Source organism: Phoenix dactylifera, unplaced genomic scaffold, assembly GCF_009389715.1.
Source record: "Phoenix dactylifera cultivar Barhee BC4 unplaced genomic scaffold, palm_55x_up_171113_PBpolish2nd_filt_p 000077F, whole genome shotgun sequence".
NCBI classification, from domain to species: domain Eukaryota; kingdom Viridiplantae; phylum Streptophyta; class Magnoliopsida; order Arecales; family Arecaceae; genus Phoenix; species Phoenix dactylifera.
Window position 1 is genome coordinate 1,400,975 of NW_024067676.1, and position 14,659 is coordinate 1,415,633.

At 42.7% G+C, this 14,659-nt stretch overlaps 1 protein-coding gene across 1 annotated transcript; it reads left to right on the forward strand.

Moving 5' to 3' along the window:
- Positions 1-7,638: 7,638 nt before the first annotated feature.
- LOC120104714 lies at positions 7,639-8,679 on the forward strand. The gene has a single exon (XM_039116320.1). It carries the CDS (start codon positions 7,639-7,641, stop codon positions 8,677-8,679), a length of 1,041 nt encoding a protein of 346 aa, XP_038972248.1.
- Positions 8,680-14,659: the final 5,980 nt, after the last annotated feature.

Genomic DNA, 14,659 nt, shown 5'->3' on the forward strand with positions numbered 1-14,659 from the left:
ATTTTGCATCTCAAAAAGCTAGACGAATTAGTTTTAAATATTTTTTAAAAAATATTTTACACTTATTAAAAAATTTTAATCATTTTTTTAAAAAAAGCCCCCTTTAGTGAGTTCACCTTAGGCCCCCAAATGCATTGAGCTGCCCGTGATATTGATCTTCTATATGAGAGCATGGCCCAATTTTTTAAAAAAATATAGCTATTTTCTTCAGTTTGCAACATAAGGAATATAATTTTCTTCTTTCCTCACTGTCGAAATATTAAACGGCATAAAAAGAAATGTGCATGGCTTGTATAAGTATGTACACCTCAACATATTTGGGCCCTTTCCACCCAACTTATTGAATTGTCTAGATTTAATATGGACCCTTTCCAACTTAAAATTATATGTAGCATGGACTCTACACTGCTCCATATTTTATTTCTGGATGGTAATTTGTGATAGGATTGGCCAAAAAATATCCATACCATCGTGGCTCAATGAGAAAATTAATTGAAAGAAAAAAATGTTGCCGAGTTTCCATTTTGTAAAAAAAAAAATCTATGATTGCAACATAGTTTGATGAACAATTGGTTCATACAAAAGCACACTACTAGCTAGTTTCAATTTGCTCATGAATGAAATAGCAAACAATTATTTATTAAAATAAATAAATTAATTAAGATATACAATATAAATGCTAATGCTACATGCTTGAGAAATATTTAATCGGTCAATTAGCACAATATCTGACTACTTGTGCTATGTACGGTCTTACTAAATATTTGAAACATGATTAGATATGTAACCAATAAAAAAGAGGAATACACTCCACCATAGCTAATCATAATTCATAATCATAATTCACAAACTTTGTTATTGCGAATCATGCCCGCAACATATTGCATAACCATAGCTTGGGGCATTTCATCAAGTAAAGATTATCTCCACTTGGTCATCCAGCGGAGGAAAACAAATATCACCCCCTAGTAGTATTTATTTTACCTTTTCTTATAAAAAAATAGATATAGGATCTACATTTATTTAACCATCTATCTCATCAACTTTTTATAGCAAATATGGTAATCTAACAGAGGATATATTTTTCCGAGACAGATTACCCTCCAACCAAATGGGCTTTAAGAAAACAGTAGTTGATTATAAGTTTTTACATGATGTAATAACATAAAGCATGAAATGAAGAATATGAGTTAGTATTGTCTAAATTTAATTTGTTTGACTTGTTATGTATATGCTTTAGAGCCATAAGGATATCCCGTGACTTGATGTAGAAGGGGAAAAAAGGATCTAGATTTAAAATCCAGTGGAATGGGGAAGCTCTAGTTTCTTCATGAAACGAGATTTTTCATGCTCTCAGCCTGTTGCGTGGTTGTCATGCTCGAGCATTCCGGTAAATAGCCTCTATTTTTTATCATTCTTGTTTTCTTTATTTTCTTTTTTTTGTTTGTTTCTTTTTTCCCTTTACTTCATTCTTTTCTTTTTCTTTTTTTTATTCTCTTCTCTTCTTCACCACGTAGATGGGTTTCCAAGTCCCACTCTAGTCTACTTCAAAATTTCTCACAAAAATGGGATGGTACATCTTGGACACCACCTATCCTATTGGGATTTAGAATCGTGATGAGGATTGTATCACTATCAAAATTAAAAAGTTATTGTAATATTCTAAAGAATAACCATTTTACAAGTTAGCACAATCCATCCATCAACTTTTCTTCACACGTCATGAGCCTAGCATGCCCATAATTAAATGGATAATTATGACAAATGAGCGAAACAAATAAGAGATTTGTGCCCTCGTATGCTCTATTATCTTAAACTGTATCCTCTAAATATCTAAGAAATATTTATCTAGGTGGCATGAGGTCCATGGTTGCTTTTAGGTACTGATGTAAAAAATATTTGTCAGCCTGACTTTGCGACTGAAGTACCTAATCTTGATATATTCTAAGGTGCTTCACCTTGGTGCTAGCCGAAGCAAGCAGAAAAGAAGCACAAGATGACAGTTGGAAGGTGATTAATGGTCATCAGTTACGCACCCACAATCTCAACGACAGTTAAGTTGTTGTTGTGCAGTTATTGTACAACAAGCTGCTAACATGCAGTTATTGCACATTCCGTCAATTTCAGTAACGAACATCGACCCCATCATTTATATAGGGAGAACTTGGGGACCCTCAGGTAAGTCATTCTTTCATCCCTATTCATTCCAAAAGTTTTCTCTCTCTTCCAATGTTTTTCTAGAATTCGACTAATTTGAGTGTTGAAGGGTTCTCTGTCGGAAAACCACCAGTAAGTAGACTTTGTTTTAGGTCAGCTTGCATCCTGAAAATATGATCGACCATATCTCCATCATTTGTCAGCTCCAAGCCTTTCATTGGGATCACAACCAACCTTAACTTCACCTTGAAAATCAGTTGATCTCCACTGATCTTGGATTGTAGCGGCACTAGATACAATGATATCTTGATAAGATACCAAGAAATTTAAAAAGCTCTACAGCATGGTTATTTCTCTCTCATTACCTCCTTAATTTTGCATCGGCCGCTCCGTCCTCCAATCATTCATCTATATTCATATTCTTATGGCCGAGCCTATCCATAATACATCTCTATCTTCACCGGTCCTTACACTTACATAACATATAATTGAAATCTTAAATGCAAATTATTATAAAACTTTCGTCCTCCTTGAATCTAAGAATCTTGGTCCCCTGTCTCAAGCCCACACTCGATTTATCTGGCCGGTGTCTCATACCTTGTAACCGAGCCGGGTCGAAAGCAAAGAGAGGTAAGTTTACCGATGCGATTCGGATACACGCTTGGTGGTGATCTTATCCAGCCGGAGGTTTGCCACGTTGGACGTCTAGAAGGAAAGGTGGTGGTGCTTTCCTAAGCTCGCGATTTCTCATGTCTCGAGTCATTGGTCCTTGAACCAAGGATAGGATCATAGCGTATCAACATCCTCCTGACCATTCAGATATGATCCAATGCTCCGGGAAGGGTAATAAAGCCATCTTGGATTCTTGTAGGGATTCAGCATGCAAATGCCGTGACTCGTGTATCCTGGTCCTAAGTATAGAGCACAATCCTATACAAAAAATGCTAAATTATTCTTGCTATTAATAAAAGCCATGATCCAACTCTCTTTATTGAAGGCTTGAAGAATACATGCAGATATGAATGTGAGACCAAATATCCATAACATAAAACTCTATTGCTCTAATATACAAATCCAATGATCAAACAACATTTAGTACTAATTTTGTAGCTGTTGAACATATGGCTGTTGAGGAAACCAAACACCTACAAAGGATAAAAACAATTGGGCCTAAATATAAGGAGGGATTAGTACCATAGACTGTCATAGTTCTAATAGCCAGGGAGTCTCGCAATTTGTGGAAGCCTAATTTGTTTGGTCAATTATTAGCTTGCTCTAGCTTATTCACTTCTGATAATAAACTTCCTTGTTCTTTCAAAAAAAAGAAAGAAAGATAATAAACTTCCTTGTTTTATTGCTACTGCCAATGGTTGGCATGGCATCCATTAAATCCTTTTCTTATAATTTTTAATTTAAAATGTTTTAATTTTTTAAGTAATTTTTAATATCTGTGTTTCAGCGCAAGTCGGCTGGTGCGTCAGCATGGCAAGTGCCATGTGCTGTGCCATCCACTATCTGGCACACCCTCTATCAGCAGCACTAAATCCTTATTAGTAACACATATCAACCCTAACATTTATCATCTGTGCCATGCTTACATAGTATGCAGTTAGACTTCTGGTGACCAATATATGAAGCCATGCAACATACCTAACTTCTGTACAAATCACATAATTCCTTAGGTTGCAACTGCACACGAGATTACATCATCGATCTAAATGACCTTTGATTGCAGAAGTTGTCACTTCAGTATCCTTTGTTTTCACAATGAAAATGAAATCGACATTCTCTGTGACATTTGATTTTAATCCATGTTTCGTTTGAGTTATTGCATAACTTTAAGTAGCACTTATCCTATTAGTCTCATGCCTCATATTAACATTTGGTTTATTTATGAGAAGTGAAATGCAGGACAAAATTTGATCTCCAACTAATGGCAGTATAATCAAATTTCAGACTTCCTGAATTTTCTTTCGCAGAGAAAGACTTATGTCTCTCAAGAACAATTCAAGCATATGAGGCTCTACTTGATGTCCCATAGTATGTAGGATAATAACATAAATTAATGGGCTACTGGAATTACTAAAGACTTGAAAACTTTAAATATTAGTAACTTTTAGGGGTGAAATGTAGGAGAATTCTTACCCCAGATTGAGTAGAATCTATCCTGTTATCTAAACTCTGTCAATACTAAGACTTAGTTACTCCAGCAGAGATTTTTGTTGGATCCTGACAAACCTGAATATTGAACAACAGAGAAAACTTGATTGATTTAATCTCTGCTAATGCTGATTGATTGATTTCAAGAAAAAACTCATCTCTTTGATAGGTTTATTTTTATATCTAGCCCCTTGTGCAAGCTCATAACAAAAAATCAAACTCCTATATAAGAAGGCATTAAAACTATTTTGAAGTACAGCTCCAATTAACTACGTAACTTTCCTGCTTGACATGTACTTAAAATGAGACTTGAGGATAATAATCTACTTAAATTAAAAAAGGTAAACCACAACAAGAGTCTTGAAAATATAAGGACAAACTATTTATCTTTTTATCCTACCAGAGACTCTTCATGGAAGGAGTCTCCACATTGATCTTGCCCCAAAATTGGATGCCCATTGATGATGGAACCGTTGATCGCCACTGTTGGATAATTGTTCCAGTCTCCGATTAGTGTTCCTTCTGATTGATTGACACAAATTTCGATCTTGCAGATCAGTAGTGTCTAAAAGTGATGGTCGTTTTGAATGCTAGAACCATGTTGACAAGATGATCATCAGCTACTGCAGTTGGAAACCCATGACCAGTCTCACCACAGACACTTTCAGTCTGTTGCTGCTCTCTTAAACATATTTCATGATCAATATGTGAAGACTCGAATTGGGCCCGTTCTAGGGCCCAACAGACTGAAGTCGGCAAGGGATGCCGACTTCAGCTGGGTCATCGTGGGGGTGACCACGATGACCACGCCGGCCGAACGGCCAGCGAAATCACCGCACCACCCCCTCTTCCCCTCTCTCCCTCTCTCTCTCTCTCCCTCTTTCTCTCCTCTGAGAGCCTCATCCGAGCCCCATCCCTTCCCCATCCCTCTAAAAATTTGTGTTTTTCCCCTCATCTTCTTCCCTTTTCTTGAGAGGTTTGCCGGAGCCACCGTCGCCGCCGGAGCCGCCAACGCCGCCGGGGAAAACACTCGTCGAAGACCGGAGGTGAGCAAGACAACATAGATCTATTTTTATGGATTTAAGGGAGAGAAACGATGGGGAATCAGTGGGTTTTACTTCCCCTGTTTCGGGGAATTTTCTTTGTGAGATTTGGCCGGCCGAGGGCGGCCGGCCGGGGTCAATCCGGCCGAGATGAGTTCGGCCGGAGGTGGCGAACGGGGGCCGAGCTTCCCAGCCCCGAGCTCCCTCTCTTTCCTCTTTTTCTTCCTCTCCTTCTTCTCTTCTTCTTCCTCCGCTCGGCTTGTGACAGTGGGATGGCCGACGGCGGCGGGCCGAGCGCCGCCGCCGAGGGCCACGGTCGGCCGCCGAGGGCCGACCGGAGCCACCAGCCACCCCCCTTCTTCCTTTCCCTCTTCTTCTTCTTCTTCTTCTCCTTCTTCTCTTCCTTCTTCTTCTCTTTCCTTTTCTTCTTTATTCGGTCTGGGTTTTCCTCGCTTTGAAATTCGTGCCTCACTTGTGAACCAGACCTTGAACCGGGTTTAAACTGTGAACCGGTTCCACCTAATCCTTGTATTGGGTTTGATCTGGATTTGAGTGAATGGGTTTTGATTAGGGTCAGAATCTGAGTCAGGAATTTGGGTTAGCCTGATGTAAGTATAATCTGGTTCATCAAGATTTGATCTGATCTGGTCTGATCAGATCTGGTTTGGGTTGGGCTAGGGAACTGTTTTTGGGCTGAGTTGGGCCTGATTGGATCTGTGGGCTGGGTTGGTTTGGGCCCGAGATCTGATCTGGACCTGTAAACTGGTTTGGTTCAGTTGGGCCTAATCTGTTTTGGGCCACAATTGACTTGGGTTTAAAGGATTCTGATTTTAGGGTCTATGTTTGATCTTAGGGGCCCATTCTTGGATCTATGAACTTAGGAGTTTAAGGGTTTGAAAATTATTTAAATTATGTTTCTTAGTTAATTAAATAAATAATGTTTATGTTTTAATCAGGGGTTCGTGATATCTGTGACAGGGATTCTTAAGCGAACCTAGGTAGGTGACCTATTGCTTTAAAGTAGAATTTTAACATATATCTTGCATATATGGATGTTATGATTTATTATTGGCATTATGTATTAGAATTAAAATTAAGTATTTAATTTCATAAACTGTTATGTACTTTACTATTGGGAGTATGATCATGACTTGATTTGGAAAGTTGATTATTGATTTTTAAAATCCGCGTGACTATAGTCTAGGCCCCGCCAATGGGATGATACGTTGGCCCTGTCGACTTGTACTGAGGAACTAGTTCCGACACCGCGACCACCGGTGATAGAATAGTGGCGGCACAGGGGTGCGTTTTGCTCTTCGGAGCGGCTCGGTGGAGCGTGAGTTTGGCACCAGGGGGTGCGGCACAGTGGTGCGTTGGCTCAGTGGAGCGGCTCTTCGGAGAGTTGTATTGGCACTTCGGTGTAACCATGCCACTGGGTGATGTGGCCGTAGTCATGCGGTTGAGTTATTTTGAGTCTCGGATCGGGTTTACGGATTGTCGTGTGGATTTTGGATTCATGAGTTTTAGCTGCTTTTTATATGCATCATGACATGTTATATGATGACTTTATTGCATGATGTTGCCTACTGAGCTGTTAGCTCACTCCTACCATTTACATTTTTGCAGGTGATGATATATGATTATGGGGATTACGGGATAGAGTGATCATGATGTAATTAGCTAGTGGATATTGACTTTCTCTTTTGACTTATGTATATATGGACATTTGAATTGAAAGTTGGAATTTATCTTTGTTTAGCTATTGATGTGGAATCTGATTCATCTGCCTTGCGTGCCTGCGGGGTTCGCCCTGCAGGTGCACGGCGTCTGCTCGCGCCCCGGGCCCCGGGTTCGGGGCGTGACAGATTTATTGGTATCAGAGCATAGGTTAAAGCTCACTAGGGACATTAAAACAAAATCATAATAAATATAATAATAAATAATAATAATAATAATAAAAAAACTTAGGAATATAGGGACACATGTGAAGAAATGAGAGTGGGGTAGAAAATCTTATGGGTCGGTGAATCTAACACTAATGATGTGTATTCGGAAAAAAAAAAACACTTAGGAATATAGGGACACATGTAAAGAAATGAGAGTGGGGTAGAAAATCTTATGGGTGGATGGATCCAACACTAATGATGGTTATTTTAAAAAAAAAAAAGAAAAAAAGAAAGGGAATATAGGGACACATGTGAAGAAATGATAGTGGGGTAGAAAATTTTACAGTGGATGGATCTAACCCTGATGTTGTGTTATTTGTGTATGTATCAGCATGCCGCCCCGCCGTGCACGTGTGGCACCTCGCCGCCTGATCGAGACTATCGGGAGTGATCCAGCCACTTCTCATCCGACTGAGAGAGTCCAGGAGGATGAGGCTGATCAGACAGTACTGGATGGACCAGATCATGGCCAGGAGAGCAGGATGGGAGGTCCGACCCAGGTGATGGAGCTGATCAGAGAGGTTGTTGGGTTAGTCCGACAGCAGAGGGGACCACAGCAGCTATTTCCCTCTGCTAGTTCTTCAGATCAGGGGAGGAGTATAGCAGAGTTCAAGAAGTTAGCTCCTCCGGCCTTCAAGGGAACTACCGATCCCCAAGAGGCCGAATGGTGGATAGATGAGATGGAGAAGGCCTTCAGGGCCATGGGTTGTACTGAGGAGGAGAAGATCAGATTTGCCACATATATGCTTCAGGACCGGGCTCATCATTGGTGGGAGTCTGTAGAGAGGACCATGATGCAGGATGCAGGATCTGTGACCTGGCCGGGATTCCGCATGGCCTTCTACTCCAAGTATTTCCCTTCCAGTCGTATCAGGGAGCTGGAGAGGGAGTTTCTGAGCCTCTCTCAGGGGAGTATGACTGTGGAGGACTATGAGGCTGAGTTTGATCGGTTGTCCCGCTTTGCACCATCTCTTGTCCAAGACCCTAAATCTAGGATGAGTAGATTTGAGGAAGGACTGAGGCCTCGCCTGCGTCAGGGTTTAGCTGCTGTTCACTCGACTGATTATGATGACCTAGTTGACAGAGCTAAAAATATGGAGATCATCTGGAAGGAGACACAGGATGCTCAGAAAGGGAAGTCGAAGAGGACCAGGGACTTTGATTCTGACGGTGAGCGGCATCTGCGCCGACCTATGCAGTTCCGTCCAGGAGCAGGGCAGCGAGTTCCATATGGGAGGACTGCACCGGATCGCAGGGGGATATCAGGAGTGTGCTTCAGGTGTGGCCAGACTGGACATAGAGCTGTTGAGTGTCGTCAGACACGACTGGTATTGGAGCATGTTTCAGGTGTGGTCAGCAGGGCCACCGGATAGCTGAGTGCCCTCAGACTCAGACTTTTTCTGGAGTTTGTTTCGGGTGTGGTCAGCCGGGTCACAGGATTTCCAGTTGTCCCTCGTACTAGATCCGCGCAGAGGCCACCGACTTCTATAACTCCTCAACGACAGACTTCCTTCACTCCAGTACAGGCTACCCAGTCAGCTGTCCCCAGGCAGCAAAGGGGAGGAGGATCTCGTACCCAGGGACGAGTTTATGCACTGACCCAGCAGGATGCTCAGGCATCCAACACTGTAGTGACAGGTACACTGTTAGTATCTTCCACTTATGCTTATGTGTTATTTGATTCTGGTGCTACGCATTCTTTTATCTCATCTTCATATGTGCATAAGTGCGATTTACACTACTCTTCCTTAGAGAGGGAATTATGTATTAGTACTCCAGCTGGGGTTACGATGACAGTTAGTCAGATCTGCATTTCCTGTCCAGTACTAGTTGAGGATAGAGATTTGAGAGCTAATTTGATTGTTATGAATTTACGTGACTTTGATGTAATCCTGGGTATGGATTGGTTGGCTGCATACCACGCTACCATAGACTGTTTTCTGAAGAGGGTGACTTTCCGGATCCCGGGTACTGATGAGTTCAGTTTTATGGGTGATGACTGGGGTGTCTCTTCTCAGGTAATGTCTGCTATGCAGGGCATAAGATCTCTTAGAAAGGAGTTTCCCATCTTTATGGCCGCAATTGCAGATTCTGAGCAGTCTGAACAGAGAATTGAGGATATACCAGTAGTCAGTGAGTACCCTGATGTCTTTCCTGATGATCTGCCTGGCTTACCTCCTGATAGAGATGTCGAGTTTTGCTATTGATATAATCCCTGGTCTGCACCTTTGTCTAAAGCTCCTTATAGAATGGCCCCTGCTGAACTAAAGGAGCTGAAGGACCAATTACAGGAGCTATTGGATCTAGGTTTCATTCGACCTAGTGTCTCTCCTTGGGGTGCTCCAGTATTATTTGTCAGAAAGAAAGATGGTAGCATGAGACTATGTATTGATTACCGGGAAATTAATAAAGTGACTATTAAGAATAGGTACCCTCTACCCCGGATTGATGATTTATTTGACCAGCTTCAGGGTGCTCAGATATTTTCCAAGATTGATCTTCGATCTGGATATCATCAGCTGAGGATAAAAGAGTCTGACATAGCCAAGACTGCCTTCCATACCAGGTATGGACACTATGAGTTCCTTGTGATGCCTTTTGGTTTGACTAATGCACCAGCAGCGTTTATGGACCTGATGAACAGAGTATTTAAGCCTTTTCTGGATAAATTTGTCATAATATTTATTGATGATATTCTGATATATTCAAGGAGTCAGGCAGAGCATGAGCATCACTTGAAGATTGTTTTGGAGACTCTGAGGCAGAATCAGTTGTATGGTAAATTAAAGAAATGTGAATTTTGGTTGGACAGGGTGATGTTTTTGGGGCATGTTATCTCTAAGGAAGGAATTATGGTTGACCCAAAGAAGATTGAAGCTGTGGTTGATTGGGGCAGACCGAATAATGTGTCTGAGATTCGCAGCTTTCTTGGACTAGCCGGTTATTACAGAAGGTTTGTGGAGGGCTTCTCTAGTATTGCCGGACCCCTGACTCAACTCACTCGCAAAGGAGTGAAGTTTGAATGGTCGGATCAGTGTGAGAAGAGCTTCAAGGAATTGAAACACCGTCTAGTATCAGCACCTATTCTGACCCTACCAGTTACCGGTACTGATTTTACCATTTACAGTGATGCTTCCAAGAAGGGTTTGGGTTGTGTGTTAATGCAAAATGGGAAGGTTATTGCTTATGCCTCCCGACAGCTTAAGCCCTATGAAGAGAATTATCCCACTCATGATCTTGAGCTTGCAGCTGTGGTTTTTGCCTTAAAGATCTGGAGACATTATCTGTATGGAGAGACATGCCAGGTATTCACTGATCATAAAAGTCTGAAATATCTCTTTACTCAAAAAAGCTGAACATGAGACAGAGGAGGTGGCTGGAGTTGTTAAAAGATTATGATCTGACTATCCACTATCACCCTGGAAAGGCAAATGTAGTAGCAGATGCACTGAGCCGGAAATCTTCAGGGAATATTGCAGCCTTGATTACTACTCAGAAGGATATTCTGGAAGATCTGAGGAGAGCAGAGATAGAGGTGTATCTACATGAGGCTACTATGAAATTGGCAAACTTGCGAGTCCAGCCTACACTTATTGATAGAATTAAGGCAGCGCAAGTTGATGACCCTCGACTCCAGAAGATCAGGAGGGATATCGAGTCTGGTACACAGTCAGATTTCCGTATACATGAAGATGGCTCTTTGAGGTTTATTAACAGAGTCTGTGTTCCAGATAATCCTGGTCTGAAGAAGGAAATCATGGATGAAGCTCACAGTACGGGATATACAGTGCACCCAGGCAGTACCAAGATGTACAAGGATCTGAAAGCGGTGTTTTGGTGGAATAACATGAAGAGGGAGATTGCCCAGCATGTATCTCAATGCTTAACTTGTCAGCAAGTTAAGATTAAGCATCAGAGACTAGCAGGTATGCTACAGCCTCTGCCGATTCCAGAGTGGAAATGGGAGCATATCACTATGGATTTCGTATCAGGGCTACCTCGTACCCTTAGAGGTCATGATTTAGTCTGGGTGATCGTAGACAGACTGACCAAAACAGCTCATTTTCTGGCAATCAAGACTGGGATGACACTGGAGAAGCTGGCAGAATTATATATCGAGCAGATAGTACGGCTGCACGGAGTTTCAGTATCCATTGTATCAGACAGAGACTCCCGGTTTGTGGCACATTTCTGGGGCAGCTTGCACAGAGCTTTGGGGACCACCCTTAGCTTCAGTACAGCCTTTCATCCACAGACAGATGGACAGTCTGAGAGGACCATCCAGATTCTAGAGGATATGCTGAGAGCCTGCTCTATTGATATGAGGGGCTCTTGGGATCATCACTTGTCACTGGTAGAGTTTGCTTATAATAATAGCTACCAGGCAAGCATACAGATGGCTCCTTATGAGGCTCTATATGGTAGGAAGTGCAGATCGCCTATCTATTGGGATGATGTGGGGGAGAGGAAGATCTTGGGTCCAGAGATGGTGCAGCAGATAGTGGAAAAGATTCAGTTGATCAGAGAACGACTCCGAGCAGCTCAGAGCAGACAGAAAAGCTATGCAGATATCAGGAGGCGGGAATTGGAATTTCAGGTCGGAGATCATGTGTTCCTCAGAGTATCCCCTTCTAAAGGGATCATGCGGTTTGGAGTTCGAGGCAAGCTCAGTCCGAGATATGTGGGACCCTTCGAGATTCTCGAGAGAGTTGGATCTGTTGCTTATAGACTGGCACTTCCACCTGCTCTATCGGGAGTTCATTCTGTTTTTCATGTCTCTATGTTGAGGAGGTACATTGCTGATTCCAGTCATGTGATTGAAGTGGCACCTTTGCAGCTCCGCGCAGATCTTTCTTATGTTGAGCAGCCTATCCATATAGTGGATAGGAAGGACCAAGTTTTGAGGAGGCGCACGATTCCTTATGTAAAGGTGCAGTGGAGCAATCACAGTGAGAGAGAAGCTACTTGGGAGCTGGAGGAGGAGATGAGAGAGAAGTTTCCTGTCTTGTTCTCGGATTGAGGTATGTTTTAATTTCGAGGACGAAATTTTTTTTTTAGTTGGTTAGAGTGTGAAGACTCGAATTGGGCCCGTTCTAGGGCCCAACAGACTGAAGTCGGCAAGGGATGCCGACTTCAGCTGGGTCATCGTGGGGGTGACCACGATGACCACGCCGGCCGAACGACCAGCGAAATCACCGCACCACCCCCTCTTCCCCTCTCTCCCTCTCTCTCTCTCTCCCTCTTTCTCTCCTCTGAGAGCCTCATCCGAGCCCCATCCCTTCCCCATCCTTCTAAAAATTTGTGTTTTTCCCCTCATCTTCTTCCCTTTTCTTGAGAGGTTTGCCGGAGCCACCGTCGCCGCCGGAGCCGCCAACGCCGCCGGGGAAAACACTCGTCGAAGACCGGAGGTGAGCAAGACAACATAGATCTATTTTTATGGATTTAAGGGAGAGAAACGATGGGGAATCAGTGGGTTTTACTTCCCCTGTTTCGGGGAATTTTCTTTGTGAGATTTGGCCAGCCGACGGCGGCCGGCCGGGGTCAATCCGGCCGAGATGAGTTCGGCCGGAGGTGGCGAACGGGGGCCGAGCTTCCCAACCCCGAGCTCCCTCTCTTTCCTCTTTTTCTTCCTCTCCTTCTCTTCTTCTTCCTCCGCTCGGCTTGTGACAGCGGGATGGCCGACGGCGGCGGGCCGAGCGCCGCCGCCGAGGGCCGACCGGAGCCACCAGCCACCCTCCTTCTTCCTTTCCCTCTTCTTCTTCTTCTTCTCTTTCTTTTTCTTCTTTATTCGGTCTGGGTTTTCCTCGCTTTGAAATTCGTGCCTCACTTGTGAACCAGACCTTGAACCGGGTTTAAACTGTGAACCGGTTCCACCTAATCCTTGTATTGGGTTTGATCTGGATTTGAGTGAATGGGTTTTGATTAGGGTCAGAATCTGAGTCAGGAATTTGGGTTAGCCTAATGTAAGTATAATCTGGTTCGTCAAGATTTGATCTGATATAGTCTGATCAGATCTGGTTTGGGTTGGGCTAGGGAACTGTTTTTGGGCTGAGTTGGGCCTGATTGGATCTGTGGGCTGGGTTGGTTTGGGCCCGAGATCTGATCTGGACCTGTAAACTGGTTTGGTTCAGTTGGGCCTAATCTGTTTTGGGCCACAATTGACTTGGGTTTAAAGGATTCTGATTTTAGGGTCTATGTTTGATCTTAGGGGCCCATTCTTGGATCTATGAACTTAGGAGTTTAAGGGTTTGAAAATTATTTAAATTATGTTTCTTAGTTAATTAAATAAATAATGTTTATGTTTTAATCGGGGGTTCGTGATATCTGTGACAGGGATTCTTAAGCGAACCTAGGTAGGTGACCTATTGCTTTAAAGTAGAATTTTAACATGTATCTTGCATATATGGATGTTATGATTTATTATTGGCATTATGTATTAGAATTAAAATTAAGTATTTAATTTCATAAACTGTTATGTACTTTACTATTGGGAGTATGATCATGACTTGATTTGGAAAGTTGATTATTGATTTTTAAAATCCGCGTGACTATAGTCTAGGCCCCGCCAATGGGATGATACGTTGGCCCTGTCGACTTGTACTGAGGAACTAGTTCCGACACCGCGACCACCGGTGATAGAATAGTGGCGGCACAGGGGTGCATTTTGCTCTTCGGAGCGGCTCGGTGGAGCGTGAGTTTGGCACCAGGGGGTGCGGCACAGTGGTGCGTTGGCTCAGTGGAGCGGCTCTTCGGAGAGTTGTATTGGCACTTTGGTGTAACCATGCCACTGGGTGATGTGGCCGTAGTCATGCGGTTGAGTTATTTTGAGTCTCGGATCGGGTTTACGGATTGTCGTGTGGATTTTGGATTCATGAGTTTTAGCTGCTTTTTATATGCATCATGACATGTTATATGATGACTTTATTGCATGATGTTGCCTACTGAGCTGTTAGCTCACTCCTACCATTTACATTTTTGCAGGTGATGATATATGATTATGGGGATTACGGGATAGAGTGATCATGATGTAATTAGCTAGTGGATATTGACTTTCTCTTTTGACTTATGTATATATGGGACATTTGAATTGAAAGTTGGAATTTATCTTTGTTTAGCTATTGATGTGGAATCTGATTCATCTGCCTTGCGTGCCTGCGGGGTTCGCCCTGCAGGTGCGCGGCGTCTGCTCGCGCCCCGGGTTCGGGGCGTGACACAATATATAATCCTTGTGTAGGCTGTTCATTCATTAAAGTTAGAAAACCCTCTATCACATGCTTTCTCCAAGTTTAAACATGTAAAGATTCATTTTATATTCTAAATTCTTCCTGTTAATGGCCTTGGTGAGAAGGTATC